Source organism: Ursus americanus, chromosome 15 (genome assembly GCF_024610735.1).
Source record: "Ursus americanus isolate L20-20 chromosome 15, mUrsAme1.1.p, whole genome shotgun sequence".
NCBI classification, from domain to species: Eukaryota; Metazoa; Chordata; class Mammalia; order Carnivora; family Ursidae; genus Ursus; species Ursus americanus.
The window spans coordinates 7,078,195-7,094,902 of record NC_142141.1 but is presented as its reverse complement, the minus strand read 5'-3'; the positions used below and the strand labels follow the sequence as shown (position 1 = coordinate 7,094,902).

General features: G+C 38.1%; 1 protein-coding gene across 4 annotated transcripts in view; it reads left to right on the top strand.

The window, feature by feature from the left end:
• Positions 1-669: 669 nt before the first annotated feature.
• Positions 670-16,708, top strand: part of RANBP17 (RAN binding protein 17) — a 319,506-nt gene continuing 303,467 nt past the window's right edge. Inside the window, exons 1-3 of one of the 4 annotated variants that reach the window (XM_087867811.1) lie at positions 670-813; positions 8,916-9,062; positions 12,622-12,712. In XM_087867811.1, the coding sequence (XP_087723937.1) occupies positions 796-813; positions 8,916-9,062; positions 12,622-12,712 (256 nt within the window). In that variant the 5' untranslated portion in view covers positions 670-795. The remainder of the gene's footprint in view (positions 814-8,915; positions 9,063-12,621; positions 12,713-16,708) is intronic. The other 3 variants (XM_087867810.1, XM_045792095.2, XM_087867812.1) reach the window with 3 other exon arrangements.

Below are 16,708 nucleotides of genomic sequence, written 5' to 3'. Positions count from 1 at the left end.
TTCAAGAAGAAATGAAGAGCACCAGAAAGGAGTGACTTTGACCTACTTTTGTTCAAATAAATTCTCATTCCAATGGAATCATTTGGTGTAAAATACAAATTCATATTAAATGAAATATAGGTAAGAAGTAGTAAAGAGGTGAGCTAGAATTCTACAACTTAACACCATCTAGACATTGTCATTTTAATTTTAAGCCAAATAAAATTAAAAAGAAAATGGAAGTTGGACTCTGGGAGTCAGGGGTCAAGGACAGCAGTTGGCATGAAGGAATCAAAGGTTATGGTTGATTGTGCATGGCAAGTGGGTGTTCAAGGGACAAGAACAGTTGTGCAGATGGGGGCATCAGAAGCCACGGGCAATAGTTGGGTTGTAAGGCTTCAGGATCAACAGAGTTTGTGGGAGATATAAGAGCCAGGGGTCATGGCTGACAGTTGGGTGGTGGTGGTTGTGTCAAAGGGGAGATGTCAGAGGTTACGACCCACCTGAGGTAGCATTATCCGTTCAAACTTCCGTGCTTGGGGCGGTTGGGATTCCCGGTTCCCCAGGCTCCGCCCCCTCGGGCCCGCCCCCCCGCGCGCCTCCTCCGTCGCCCCGCCCCGCCCCGTCAGGCCCCGCCCCGTCCGGCCCCGCCCCGTCCGGCGCTTCAAACGCAGAGGCCGCGCGGCGGAGGCGACGAAAGTGTGAGCAAGCCAGCGGCGCAGGGACCCCGCGGGCGGCCGGGACTTCCGCGGTGCCCGCCTCCTCTCCCTCCCCTCGGGCGCTCGGGGCAGCCGGCCGGCGCCGCCTCCCGGGAAGATGGCGCTGCACTTCCAGGTCAGTGCGCTCTGCGCCGCGGGCTCCCCGCTCCGCCGCCCCGGGAACCCGGCGGGACGCCGCGGTCTGGAGACTGAGGGCCGAGGACGGCGGCGGAGGCCGCCAGCCAACTGACCGTCGCCTCGGAGCCCCCGCCCCCTCCCCGGTCGGAGACTCGGGCACTGGCCTGGGCTGGGCTGCCCACCCCGGGCCCGGGCCCGAGGAGGGGATGGCCCGTGCCTGGGGGTGGCGGGTGGAGGGACAGGGGCCAGGTTCGGAGCTCGCCCCTCCGGGAAGGTGCGGATGCTGAGGACCCGCTGCGTGGGAGCCCGCACTCCTTGCGCGGGGCTTGGCGCGAAGGGCGGCTTTAGCTGCGCCGAGGCAGGTGGGAGCCTGGTCGGGCGGGACCAGCCTTCCCGCCGCGTCGCTGGCCGCTGCTCCATCGCCAGCCTCCACACGATTGGGATGCAGTTCGAGAGGGGGCCAGGGTCCCCCGAAGGAACGGCAGCAGCGGTTGGATTTTTAATTGGCTAGAGCGGGCAGGGGCTGTATCTGTAGGGAGTTGCAGAGTGCTTAGCAGCAGCCTTATTGGAGGAGAAAATGGGGGCAGCGTGCCCGAGGAGCGCGGAGATAAAGATGGGATGCGTGCTTGAGGAGGACGGCTCACGTATTCTCGGGCTCCACTGGCATGTGCATCCAGTTACTCATTCAACAAACATTGATAGAGCTCCCCACTGTATCTCAAGCACTGTGCATAGTTCTGGGATAAAGGATTACATCATCTTACCATCCCTGCCCTCATAGAATTAATAGATAATTACAGTACATGTGAAAATGATATGGTAGAATTAATCACAGGATATCATGGAAACTGAAGACGGGCAGTCAACGGCGCGCGCGCGCTCGTGTGTGTGTGTGTGTGTGTGTGTGTGTGTGTGTGTGTGAAGGAGTGAGGCAGAGGTTCTCTGCTTCTCAGAGGAGATGCTTTGAGTTTCTTTGAGCTTCCTTTCGTCCAGTTATGTATTGAGTTCCTACTTTGCTAGGCACGGAAGACAGCTCTAGCGAAATTATGATTTCTACTCTCAGGGAACTTGCAGCCTAGTGGGTCTTGAAAGAATTGTGGGAACCAGCCAGGTGGAGAGGAGGGGAAGAGTATAGAGGCAAAAGGACCCTGTGAACGATGGCGAAGACTTGTGGAAGAACATGGCACACTACGGGAAGTTTGGTCTGGCTAGAGCATAAAGTTCATATGAAGTGGAAGAGAGAAGGGGAGGCTGTGGATGGCAGGAATGACCTTGGAGGGGTAGTCAATTTCATAATGTAGTGACTGTGTCTATGTGTTAAGTTCCTCTTGTAGACTTCTTTGGACTGCCTGTGGTCATACTGACTCATTTCTTATTTATTGATTCTTTCAAAGATCTTTTCTTTCCAACCAGCCACTCTCTTGCCAGGTAATTGACAGCTCCAGGATTTATAGACCAGGAAGTAGTGAGCCCCACACATTACCTTTTGACTCCTTGCCTTATCTAAGGGTGTCCAGGTCAAAATAATGTTATTTATTTCCACTTTGGTAAACATGCCCCCTGGGAAATTTTTACAGGAAGAATCTTACAGGGGGACTTAGGGGTTGTAAATAGGTAATCAAGTGTTCATAGTTCAGGTGTAAATCTTGAGGGTAGACTGCAGTGGAAGTTTTAAAGTGTTCAGATTTAGAAAGATGTTGCATAATAGTAAATCCCTCTGTCCTGGAAGACTTCTTCATACTTAGGTAGAGTGTTGGAAAAATTAGCTGCTAATACCAAAGCTCCCTACCTATATTGGTTTCCAGGAATGTATTTCACAGCAGTTCGAGAGTGTAGTTGGACAAATAAAAGATCAGTTTTGAGAGCTAGAAAAAAGCCAAAAAAGCTCCTGAAGTATTTCTAGCATATGAGACCATATTCTCCAGTCAACTCAAGGAACATTTGTTAATAATGATAACCGGTACCTAGCATTTTGAATTTTCACATACTTATTATAGATTTTGAGTTCCACAACTAGTTAATTTGAGAGGTGTGCATATATGTATATTTATACATTTTATTCTTGAAGACACTAATTCTTAGAACAGTTGTGACTTGCCCAAGGCTGTAGAGTTAGAGTAGGCCTAGTAATTAATAATTCCATATTCTTTCATATAAATATCTTACTGTCACCTACTCACCAGGGTAGCTCGTCAAAAATTACGCCATTAGGGTGATGTGTAAAGATGTGGACTTGTGTAAGGTGAGGTTAGGGCACTTCTCCACAATTGTTTTCACATCATGGCATACATAAAAAATGGTAATTGTCTTGTTCATTGACATAAACTCCTCACAGCCAAAAGCCTGGCTGCCTGGAGGGCAGGAGGGTCAATATGCCAGGCATACCATTCAAGGTACATACATTCTGGTTAGGGAGCTGTGATTGAGTTAGAGTACTTTGTCCCAAAGGAAGCAATGGATCTGGATTATCATCTGAGAGGAGACAGTCCAGATTGGGGGGGAGGAAGGCAGAGTAAGGAAAGATAAGAGTTGGGAATAGGTAAGATAGAAGAATTTTAGGTAGAACAGAGGGATTGAGATGAGAATCAAGAGATAATGTCAGGAAAAATTTAGAGTACTCGTTTGGTCCATCTTTTTGCTCTCAGAATTGTTTCAGAACCAGGGACTATGGCTATGCTTCTTAATACCCAGCCAGGCTACCTGATTTGATCTAGATGTGATTGTGCACTGTTGTATTTGAACATGATGATAACATAATGGGAAAGAGGTTTGAGAAAGATCATGGCAGTATGGACTTGAATGGGAGAAACTATAGGTAGAAGACCAATATAGTTTATAATTCATCACGAAGTGGAGGATTACTTAAAATTTATTGTGAATTTGCTATGTGCCAGGCACTGGGTTAAGCTTTCTGTCTTCTATCTTACTCTTCATGGTTATTTTGGAAGGTGAATATTAACTGCCTGCGGTTTCAAAAGCAAGGTTTAAAAAAGTTAAATTATTTGCTTGGAGTCAATAAGGGGTAGATTCTAAAGCTTCCATTCATTCCCAGGGCGTTGGAGGCCACAGGTAGAAAATATTATTCTGTCCCTCTGTTGTCATAATCATGTAGAGGTGTTGAATCTGAGTCTCTAGATAAAAAGAATTGTTAGGATTTTGTGACAAATTAGTTATATACCAGGAATTAGCTAAACTGTGAGGTTTAAGGGCATAGTTCACAAGACTGCCCTCACTTCTGACACCAACTGCTTATTTGGGGGTTTCCTAGAACCATGCTCAGGTTTGATAGTTTATCAGAAGGATTCAACGAGTTCACTGAAAGCTGTCATATGCATGCGGTTTATTCCTGGGAAAGTACACAGGTTAAAATTGATGAAAAGAAGAGATGCAAAGGGCAGAGTCTGGGAGAGTTCCAAAACAAAGCTTTTGCTGTCCTTAGGACACGTTACTCTCCCAGCCTGTATGTATGACAGTATGCATTGAGTATTGCAAACTAGGAAACTTTTTATTGGGGCTTCATTACATAGTCATTATTGACTGTTGATTGCCCTCGTGATTGATCTCAGTCTTTAGGCTGACTAATACTAATGTGATCCAAAGCCCTCACCCTAAAGCACATGACTGATCTTTCTGGTGTGGCCAGCCCCCAACTTAAGACTATGGAGTGTGTACACCCCAACTCCGGCCCCTAAACAAAAACAGGCCAGTCAGGTATAACAGAGATTAACCTTCCAGATTCTGAGGGTAAAGGCCAGACTTTTCTTTGGGTAAGGTCAAATTCTTAACTATATAAGAGGGGGTAAGGAGAAGGAAGAGACAAAGCTAACATCAAAATTGTAAATCTAGATCCTGGTCTAGACCTTAGAAATGACTGAAGACAAAGAGCTACTTGAAGTGGAAATCTGTGGTAAATATGTTCAATTCAGTTTCTGACATTTTTGGGTTGCTTTTAGCATCTTTCTAAATTGCCAAGAGGAAGAAATTGGTAGATACAAAGATGGTGAGCAGACAGGGTTGAAAGTATGGAGTAGGACATCGCCTGCCTCTCTCCCTGCAGCCTGAAGTAAAGGGTGGCAAGACGTCAGGGTGGTAAGGAGACAGCATGTTCTTGAGGTCTGTAGATTTGTATTTATTCGGCTCAAAATTGAACTCCACGCTTGATCTTAAGCAACTTATATATATATTTGATCTCTCAGCCTCAGTGTTTTTTTGTTTTTGTTTTTTTGGTCTTGAAATGGGTGTACTACAAATATGTACTTTGCAGGAGTCTACTTTTCAGGATTGGTTGAAAAATAAAAGATGGAAATACTTGTAAACTGTAAAGCTCTAAAAACAAATACTATCTAATTCATTAAAGAAGGAGGAGTTCCAAGACACCCAGGAATAAGCCTTCAGGTATGCTAGGAAAAGGTAGTAAAGGGAAGAAGAAACAATGATTTGTGGGGAAATTAGTAACTTCAAGATGAAAGTGTTTTCTATTAATGGTAATCAAGAACCTTAATTCCAGATGACAGGAAAGATAAAGAGAAGTAATTGAAAAGAGTTTTAAATTCAGTTGGGGTGGGATTTTTGTGGCCCATTGATTTATTTTTTATTATTAGGGGCCATTTTTTCCCTAGAACAAAAGCCATCGCTTTTTTTTTTTTTAGCTTAATATTGAGATGTAACTGACAAATAATAAACAGCACATGTTTAAATTGTGCAGGAGTTCTGACATATGTTTACACCTGTGAAATCATCACTAAAATCAAGATAATGAACATATCCATAACCCCCCAAAGTTTCCTTTTGTTTGTTTGTAATCCCCCATTGGCGCTCCCCCATCCTGTTCTGCTCTCCTCCCTCCTTGGCCAAAATCTGTGGTCTGCTTTCTATTCCTATAATACCTTCCAGTATATACTCTTTTTGTCTGTTTTTTGTTTTACTCAGCATCTACCCATTGATGGATACATGTGTGAGAATTACTGTATAGAAAGAAGTCACATCATTTAGGGATTAATTGTGTGTCAAGCGCAAAGACTAGAAATGAGTTCAGAATAACTTGGAAGATCTTTTAGGCAGAGTTATGTCATTGTCTCTTATGCTGTGGAGTTTGGATGCTGTCTGTTTATATTTGATAGTTACTCTTTGGCAGGTGATGTCCAATTCTAGTTGTTCTACCTGTTAGTTATTTTTATGGGCTTCTAATATTGATATTAAGCCTTGCAGGAGCTTTAATAACTCAAACCTGATTTGTCAGCAAACAGAGAAGGGATCCATTTCTCTGAGGCATCCTAATGTTAACCATATGCGTAGACATCAATGCGTAAAACTAAGATGCAAATTTATCAATTTATTGTGAAAAATAAAGTCTCTCTTTATAGATTCTCTGGAAAGTCAAATGCTAATCAGAAGATTGCTTGGTCAGTCAGCATTCACCACATTGTGAGTTTAAGTGTTTTAAATGTTTAGATAATGCCTCTCCACCAGGGTAAGGATCTTTGTGGATGTATCCTTTTCTCTAAAAAGATATGCCTGGCATGTGTTTCATTATTATCATTACAGAGAAAGAATGACTTGATTTCCCCCCCTTTGTTTCAGTCTTTCATAAGAAAAAGTTCAAACCTTTCCTTTTTTACCTTGTACTGCCTTTGAGTTAATACTTTTTGAAATACCTTTGGAAAGAAAAAGGTAATTTGTAATATGTTTGACTTAAACGAATACTATTTGAATACACTCCATATTTGTTCTTTGTTGAGGTTCTTTAAATCAGTATAGCAAAACAGACAAAATAATTTCCAGAACTTTTCCAGAATCTTTCCAAATAGGTTTACTTAGGTACCACTGAATTAATATTAATATTTGTATTAGTTTCCTAGTACTCTTGTAACAAATTATCACAAACTGAAAAGCAACAGAAAATTATTGTCTTTCAGTTATGAAGGCCAGAAATCTGAAACTAATATGCCAGTAGTATTGGTTCCTTCTGGACTCCTTGAGGGAGAAACTGTCCCATGCCTTTCTCCTACTTTCTGATGGCCACTGGTAATTCTTGGTGTACTTTAGCTTGTGGATTCATTATTCTAGCCTCTGCCTCCTTCTTCATCTGATCTTCTCCCATGTGTATCTTTGTGTCTCTGTATCTCACATGTACTTCTTTCTTTTATGAGTCATTAGATTTGGGGCCCACCCTAAATCCAGAATGGTGTCATTAAGATCCTTAATTTAAGGATTTGCAATGACCTTTATTTCCAAATAAGGACACATTCAAAGGTACCAGGGTTAGGAATTGGGCATATCTTTTAGGGGGATACAGTTCCACCCATTACAATGTTATTATTAAGTCATAATAATAATAAACAACTAGTCTTCAGAGGGTATACTCTGTGTCAGAAGTTACGTGACCCTTACTCATTTAATTCTCCAAACAAACCTTTAAGATAGATTTGAATCTCACTTTTTTGCTGCCTTTTGCTTTTAAGCAGTTAGGTCTTGTCACTATTTCTGGCCCAATTCTTTTTGAATTCAGAGTCTACTTTTTCAAAGACTTTTAGACCTTGATGAATGCTTGACAGCAGGATCAGTTTATCATTAAATTATTCTGGGTATTACCAGTTCTAAAATTCAGCCCTTCAAATTTATTAGATGAAGGAAAAGACTTCTAAGGTTGATCATGAGTCAAGAGAGGGGAAAAAGGTAGCTCTTTCTATTTTTGTATTTCTTACCCTTGGAGAATATATGAAAATTCATATGTATTCATGAACCATAAATTTTCTATGCATTTTAATATTATGAGCATTTTGGAGCAGTACTCTGAGGGCTTGTTGGGCCAGTCTAGGTGGGGGAAATGTTTAAAATGTGGCACACTTGAGGTCCTTTATCTTAATTTATTCATTTGAAATCTTTCTTTTTTACCTTCACTCTAGCAGAAATTTCCCAAGTCTGGATGTTGGGCTGTGACCTGGATAGAAAATGGAAAATGCCAGAAAGGAGCTAAGAAGGAGAGAGAAGTGAAAAGAATAAAGGGAGCTAGAGGAGGTCTCATTTCAGTCTTTTCTATGCATTCCTACCAGGCAAAGATAGATGAATTTGAGATCATGTTTGGACTAGTGTAGCTCTAAGGCTGCCGCATAAAAATTCAGGCCAGAAAGGATGAAAAATGACATTTCTTTAGGAATATCCCATTACCTTCATATGACTACCTGATATTGATATGTGTGCTTTTTTTGTCCTCCGAAGCTCTCTAATTCAAGTTCAAAGTCAAATAGTTTATTTTAGTCAAGTGCCTTTAACAAAAATTGTTTTGAGCTAAAAAGAATGCTGATCTCATTTTTTCCCAGATCTTATCCATGTGTTTTATATCTTCAGATGAAATTATATTTATAAACAGAATGAATTATTCTTTGTGCTTATAAAATAGGAGCCTACAACATGATAACTAGTTATTACACTGCTAGAAATAACATGGGGTTAGGTCATAGTTCCTGAAAATCATGACAGAGTTTGCCTGCAGCACTATGAGTCATTAGTTCAGAAGCCCCAAATCAGCGTATATTTATAATTATCTTTGCTTTTTTATGGATGGAACCATTAAAATTCTTATAATTTGAGAAATAATGTAATTGACATAGTGTCTGCAACTTGCTCGTGGTAATTCCCCCCACCTATCTCTTTAGCTTCATTTGGCATCTCCTCCTTGCTGTCTGCCAGTGACATTGACTTTTTAATGCCTCAAAACGATTATACTCTGTTCTGGGCCCTGGTAAACACTACCTCTCTGCCTGGACTGCTGTCTAGTCTTTTTTCGCCTGGCTCACCCTTTTAGGGTAAATGTTACTACTTCATTCAAGCCTTTCAAACTCCTTGGATTAGGCAAGTCCTTCTCTTTCTATACCCTTTTCCACTACAGTACTGTCAATTTATAAATAAATAATTCGGAGGGAGGAGATAGGCCTTTTTTGTTCACCGTCGAGACCTCTAGTAAGTAGTGGTAGCTCAATAAACATTTCTTGAATTGATGAATTCAGGCATGATATTTGCATTCCTCAATTCCTGTATTAATATCTTTACCTAATTTTTGTCTTTCACTCAAGTAAAATGTTAATTTTTTTTCTTCTTAAGAGCTTGGCTGAATTGGAAGTGTTATGTACTCATCTCTACATAGGGACTGATCTTACACAAAGAATAGAGGCTGAGAAAGCACTCCTGGAACTTATTGACAGCCCAGAATGTCTCAGCAAGTGTCAACTTTTATTAGAACAAGGAACAGTAAGTATTTGATAACAGCGATTAACCATGAAAGATCAGTAGATATATGTCAGTGTTAATGAACTTGTGTAGTTTAGCAATGATAATTGATAGATATTATTGCATGTCTTTTTGGTATAGTTTATTGCACTGTCAAAGAGATTAATCATAGAAAGAATTGGAAAGCCTGGAGAGCAAATTTAAAAAAGAGCCCAAGAGGTAGAAATAGGCATGAATTGAAATAGTTTCTTGATTCTTCTTGACCCCTTTTGATGTCTTACATCAGTAGTGGGCAAAGGTTGCATTTTTAGAAAGTTGACTAAGAGCCTTTTTAAAAAAAAATTTTCAGGGAAGAGAGGCAGAGTTAATTACAATTAACTCTAAAACATGAAGGAATGGTTCACAGGAATGCTGACTACCTCTTGCCTGCCTCCCTTCCTGAAATTCTTAGCCATTCACTCAGTAGTCATGTAGCAAATACTTAAATGTAAAACCAGGTGTAGTACTACCTGCTTGCTTTATGTACATGCATTAAAGTAACTCATAGTTTAGTTGGGGAGGCATAAATGTGTAAACAAATAACTATAAAATGATATGGTAGTGCTACAGTAGGAGACTGAGGAGTTAGAGCAGAGGTCAACAAACTTTTTCTGTAAAGGGCTAGATTGTAAATATTTTAGATTTTGCAGGCCAAGAGGTTAAATCAAGGATATTTTGTAAGTACATCTATAAGAAGAGAGAAAACAAATTTCCACAAAGTTTTATTGATGAAATTTAAAGTATAATAATTGAGTGCAGTTTTTTGTAATACAGATCTACTAATCAAAAGAATGAAATTATTCTTTTGGGGATAACATTTGACTTAATTGGGGTTCAAAGTTAATATTTCTGTCATCAGTGTTGATTGCAAATGTTCGTGTGTTAATACTCATCTGTAATGAGTTTTTTTATATTTTATCTTTGAAAATGTCTTTTCACATAGATAGGTACTGCCAAATATTGATATCAGTCCATAAGCATATGATTTTAATTAAGCATATTCATCACTTAGAAGGCATTTATAGAGTTCTGTTGAAACTTCTCTGGATGTTTGCCTTTCAGAATGTCATTACGTTGCAGATTAATCACTTCCAATTGAAGATTAGGTGGGAGCTCCTCAGTTGCTCAGTTAAATGGATTTTAAAATATGGAAATTTCCTTTGCACTTGCATCAGGGTCTGAAAAATGCTGCTGAAAGTGTAGTTTGAGCTCAGAAAATATACTCAGGAATGGAGATCTTGCTACTTGTTTTAACTTTTGATAGTGCGGAAAGTGTATAAAGCAGCTTAATACTAGTTGTGATCGAAACGGTGTTATTATTGAAATGATTTTACTGCATTATAAGTTTTGTAATATAAGTACTAAGCACTCATTTGCCTTTTAGGCAATTTTGTAACTTTAGGTTGAATTCATTAAATTACATTCTCAAGTCTGCAGCAAAAGCTCATTTTCAAAGCCATTTAGCATTCGACAATAGTAGGTTTAGAATGGTTCTTCTCAGAAAAATTTCGGTCTCAGCCCTGAGCTAAAAAAAAATTGCAATAAAACTTTACTACTGCTAAGCTATTGAACTACTGTGTGGTGGGGCAAGTCAGGACTTTCAGCTTCTGTTTCTGACAGAAATTCACAGAACTGAAGATAAGTTCATAAAAGTGAATTGAAGTCTACTGTTACCACCACTGATTCATTAACACATGATAGACTCAAATAATTTACTACAGAGTATCTACTGATAAAAAATTACAATGAGTAACCATAGGTTTTAGACTCTTACATTTTTAAAGCTTTGTAAATTTGTACAACTAAGCCCTTTCCTACTCCATATATTTTTACCACCACTTGTGACACATCGTAGCAGATACTGCTTCAGGTTATACACAATTAGTGTTTTCTCAACTTCTTTGAAAACACTTCTGGCCTGACGTTCCACGTAGACTCTTCATAGATATCTTTAGTCACTTCAAACTTAGCATTGACTTCTGGAATAGATGGATAATATTGGTAATAGAATAAGCAGAATTAGCAACATCTGTCAGCTCATCAGGAACTAAAGAGAACCTCCAAATTATTTGCCTTGTTTGAAATTGACTTTTGATGGCACTCCCGTGTCCTCACCTGTTTGAGCATTGTTCTTACTGAAAGGCTAGTAGTTTGAGGTTTATTTTCTCTGCATATGTAACTTTTGCTACCACAATAAAGTAATGGTGATTTTAAATAATTCTCCATTGGTAAATGACTTTCCTTGCTTGGCTAACAAACAAGTCACTTCAGAACTTTGGTCTCAGCCCCAAAGTTTTTTGTTTTGTTTTTTTTTTATTTTTGTGAGGAAATTCCACTGTGATGAGATACTCTGTTCTAATTTTCTACTTTTTCTGGCTATTGATTTCCTGTGAGTTAGGAACATTGTCGTGAATACATAGTCTGATATTGTCAACATATATTATAGTCTTTTAGGACAGCTATAGTGCCATTGCATAAAGAGCACATTGCTCCGCTATCTAATTCAATAATAATAATTCAAACTCTACTGTGCCTTAAAATGTAGATATTTGAAATCTGCTTTTATCTTGTTTTGACATGATGGTTATGCACTGGTAATAATCAAAGGTACATATCATGGCAATACCCATGGCACTCTAGGCTCTGTGGAATTATAACTATATTATTGCAATTTATAATGCATTAAGCAATGAGTGCCATATACAGTCTGCCTCAACTCTTCAACTCTGCTGTCATAGCATGAAAGCAGCCATAGACAATATATAAATGAGTGAGCTTGGCTGTGTTCTAGGTTTATTTATGGACACTGAAATTTGGATTTCATATATTTTTTACATGTCACAAAATAAATTTTTAAAAAAAATTTTTTCCCCGACTGTTTTAAATAGTAAAAACTATTCATATCCCACAGACCTTGCAAAAACAGATAGGATTTGATCCATGGGCCTTAGTTTGCTGACCTCTTGTCAACAGAAAAAAAAGAAAGAAGGACTATCTTCACAAGAAATTGTTAGAGGTATAGTGAATAACTGGACCAAATTTTGAAGGATTGAGTATACTATTAAGTTAAGACAATTGGTGACCAAAGGGGATAAAATACAGTAAGACATGGATCTGAAGGAGTGGGAAGGTCAGAGTGGGAAAGACATTGAAAGTGGCTAAAAGATAATTGTTATGGTCAGAGGATAGTGAAGAGTGGAACCAGGTGAATTGGAAGAGATAATCAGAGGCCAGAACATACAAGACTGTGTAGACGTGGTAAGAGTATTTTATTTGAACTTGCTCAAAATAATTTTTTTTTGTCTATTATTTGCTGCTGTTTGAAAAAGTGACCTACACCTTTCTCAATGATTGAACCCTTATGAGAGCTTGTATACATATATGTGTTATTTTTGTATATATTCTTTATCCATTGTAAATCTGCCAGTTTGGAAAACCAGAAGAATTTCCATTATTGCTTAGGAAAAGTTCCGGTCATAGTGTTTTGATGATTCTAATTTCATTTGTGATAATAATAAATAAAATTTATTATTCTTTACAGACATCCTATGCTCAGCTCCTTGCAGCAACATGTCTTTCAAAACTTGTTAGCCGAGTCAGTCCTTTGGCAATTGAACAGAGGGTAGATATCAGTAAGTGGTTTATTATGCTTTTTATAAAATTGCACTTTATTTTTTATTGAAGTATAGTTGACACACAATGTTACATAATTTAACATTGCACTTTAATTTTTTCCTTTTAAATACGTTAAAGTGTTAACAGGCATGCAAGTTATTTAAAATTCTGTTATATTTTGAAGATGAGTTGTCAAGTCTCCTTTACCCATCCAGTGATGAACAGTGATGTGTTATACAACAATGTGTAATCAAAAAAGCATTTGTTTAGTTTAATAATAAATAATAATTAGTATTTTATTGTGTGTACTGTTGGTAAGATTTGTACTATCTCATTTTATCCACCACATTTATGAAGTGAGCGCTCTTATTATCTTCATTTTATAATGAGGAAATTAGATTTGATAGGCTCTGTAATGTGCCCAATATCACACAGCTCAGAAGTAGAGCTGTGATTCAAATCCGCACAATCTATGTGGAGTTTATGCTCTTAGTCATTGTCTTAACTTCATTTGCAAGTGAATGATAAAAGAAGTCAACTCTCCATTTATTTCTCAGGATGCTATATCATTTGGGATGCATGTAAAATCAAAAGCAGGTTCCTACTTATTAGGAAGATAATGTGTATATGGAAGACTAGTATTTGGAATTTAGTGTAGTTGGAAAACTTATTCTATGAAGTAGCAGTATATTTTTCAGAAATATATAATGTATTTTATTGTTTTTGTGCGTATGTGTGTATCTGTGTATGTGTGTGTTTGCTTTTCATATGGATAGAAGTCTAATAATTGAGCTATGGAATTTTTTTTTTCAGTTATCTTTGTTCATAGTAGAAATGAACTGTTGACTCATTTATGCTCTCCAGCCTCAAGGTTCACATTATTTGTATTTGTGTATCAGAAAAATTAAAGTGTATATATATGATGGATCTTAAGCCCAATTTTTGAATGATCAAATCACACAATGACCTATCATTGCCTCACATATTTGACTGATATTTTTTTAAAGCACCCAGAACCATAGGCACTGCAGAAAGCCTAGAGGAGGATTTATCCATGTGTTCATGGACTTGTGTGCTTAAGGAAGCAAAACAAATTTACAGTTTTAAAAATCAAGTTCAAACATTATAAACCCAACTCATAAAACATTGTGATTTTATTTGACTTACGTATACACACACACTTTAAATAGATTTTATTTTCTTAGAGCAGTTTTAAAATTGAACAGAAAGGAGAGTTCTCATAACCTCTGTCCCTCACACAAGTATAGCCTCCTCCATTATTAGTGTCCTGCACCAGAGGTACATTAGTTATAACTGACGAATCTACATTGACACATATCATTACCCAAAGTCCCTACTTTACATTAGGGTTCACTCTTGATATTGTGCATTCTGTGGATTTGTATAAATGTATAAGGATAAATATCCCCTATTATAATATTTTACAGAATAGATTCACTGCCCCCCAAAAATCCTCTGTGTGCCATCTCTTCATCCCTCCCTCCCCTCTAACGCCTGACAACCATTGATCTTTTTACTGTTTGCGTAGTTTTGCCTTGTCCAGAATGTCATGTAGTTGGAATCATACAGTGTGTAGCCTTTTCAGATTGGCTTCTTTTTCGTAGTAATATGCATTTAACCTTCTCCTGTGTCTTTTCATGGCTTGGTAGCTCATTTCTTTTTATCACTAAATGATATGCCATTGTCTGGATGTACTGCAATTTATTCGTTCACCTACTTGAATGCTTCCAAGTTTTGGCAATTATGAATAAAGCTTAAAGCAAGTTGTTGCGTGGCCATAAGTTCAACTCGTTTGGGTAAATACTAAGGAGAGTGATTGCTAGATTGTATGGTAAGAATGTGTTTAAATTTGTAAAGAATCATCATACTGTCTTCCAGAGTGGCTGTACCATTTTGCAGTCCCACATGCAATGAATGAGAGTTCCTGTTGCTCTACATTCTTACTAACATTTGATGTTTCCAGTGTTTTGGATTTGGGCTGTTCTAGTAGGTGTGTAGTAGTGTCTTTTTGTTTTAATTTCCGGTTCCCTGATGACATATGATTGAAAATCTTTTCATACGATTATTTACCATCTGTATGTTTTCTTTGTTGATGTGTCTAAGTCTTTTGCCCATTTGTGAATCAGGTTGTTTTCTTATTGCTGAGTTTTAAGAGTTTTTGTATATTTTAGATAGCAGTCCTTTATCAGACAGGTCTTTTGCAAATATTTTTCTCCCAGTCTGTGGCTTCTCTTCTCATTCTCTTGATGATGTTTCTCCCAAAACTAAAGTTTTTAATTTTAACTGAGTCCAACTTACCACTGTTTTTTTCATGGAGTGTGCCTTTGTTGTTGTGTGCACAAAGTCATTGCAAACCCAAGATGGTCTAGGTTTTTTTTTCCTATGTTGTCCTAGGAGTTTTTATAGTTTTGTGCTTTACATTTAGGACTGTGATCCATTTCTAGTTGACTTTTGTGAAGAGTGTAAGGTCTGTGTCTAGATTCATTTATCTGCATGTGGGTGTCCAGTTGTTCTGGCACCATGTGTTGAAAAGACTGTCTTCACTCCATTCTTTTTTGCCTTTGTCCCTTTGTCAAAGATTAGTTGACTAGATTCATATGTGTCTTTTTCTGGGCTCTCTACTCTGTTCCATTGAGCTATTTGTTCTTTCACCAGTACTGTACTGTCTTGATTGCTGTAGCTTTATAATAAATCTTGAAGCTGGGGAGTGTTAGACCTCCAACTTTTTCTTCTCCTTCAGTATTGCATTGGGTATTCTGGGTCATTTGCCTCTCTATGTAAACTTTAGAATCAGTTTGTAAATATTTACAAAATTACTTACTGGGATTTTGATTTGGATTGTGTTGAATCTGCAGATCAGTTTGGGAAGAACTGACAGCTTGACAATATTGAGTCTTCTTGCTCATGAACATGGAATCTCTCTCCATTTATTTAGTTCTTCTTTGGTTTCATCCATCAGCTTTAGGTTTTTTGTAACGTTCTTTTCCAAGTTGAGAAAGTTCCCCTCTGTTCCTAGTTTGCTGAGAGTTTTTATTATAAATGGCCATTGGATTTCGTTAAATGCTTTTTCTGCATCTAATAATATGATCATGTGATTTTTCTTCTTTCCTCTTGATAACATTAATTGATTTTCAAATGTTGAACTTGACTTGCATAACCTGGGAGAAATCCCACTTGGTTGTGGTATATAATTCTTTTTATGCATTGTTGGGTTCAGTTTGCTAATAATTTGTTGAGAATTTTTCTTTATGTTGATGAGAGATATTGGTTTGTAGTTTCTTTTCTTAACATCTCTGTCTGGTTTTGTTATTAGGGTAGTGCTGGACTCATAGAATTGGTTAGAAGAAATTATCTTGCTTTTGTCTCCTGGAAGAGATGGAAGATAATCCATATAATTTCTTCCTTAAATGTTTGGTAGGACCCACCAGTGAACCCATCAGGGCCTGGTACAGAATAATTACTGATTCAGTTTATTTAAAAGATGCAGGCCTATTGTCAGATAGTCTATTTGACTTATTTTTTTTTAAATAAATACTTAAATAAAAAGAGGAACACATTTTAAAGGAAATTTGGAAAAAAGAGAAAAATAGAAACTTAGAACACAATTTCAAGAAACAAATGACGTGTTCCCTTTATGAGTTTCTTTGGTTTAACTTACTGCTCTTATTTCTGCAGGTAGATTAGAATGTCACGACATGTCTGACATGTGTCAGTAGAATAATTGGCATGTCAGTTAAAGTGGAAATTGTGAATTAATTGCTTCAACAGTCACGTTGCCTTTACATCACCTCAGAAAACCTCAGATTTTCATGATGTGGTCCCAGACTACATATCTCTTTTTTTTTCCAACATTAAGTCTATTGCCAGTTTTCTGTATTCACCACACTGCTTTCTACCTTTATTAATATATTTAACAATGGGTTACTGTTGCTCATCAGTTAAATACCATTTCCTTAGCTTAGCATTCAAGTCTCTTCATGAGCTTATAATTG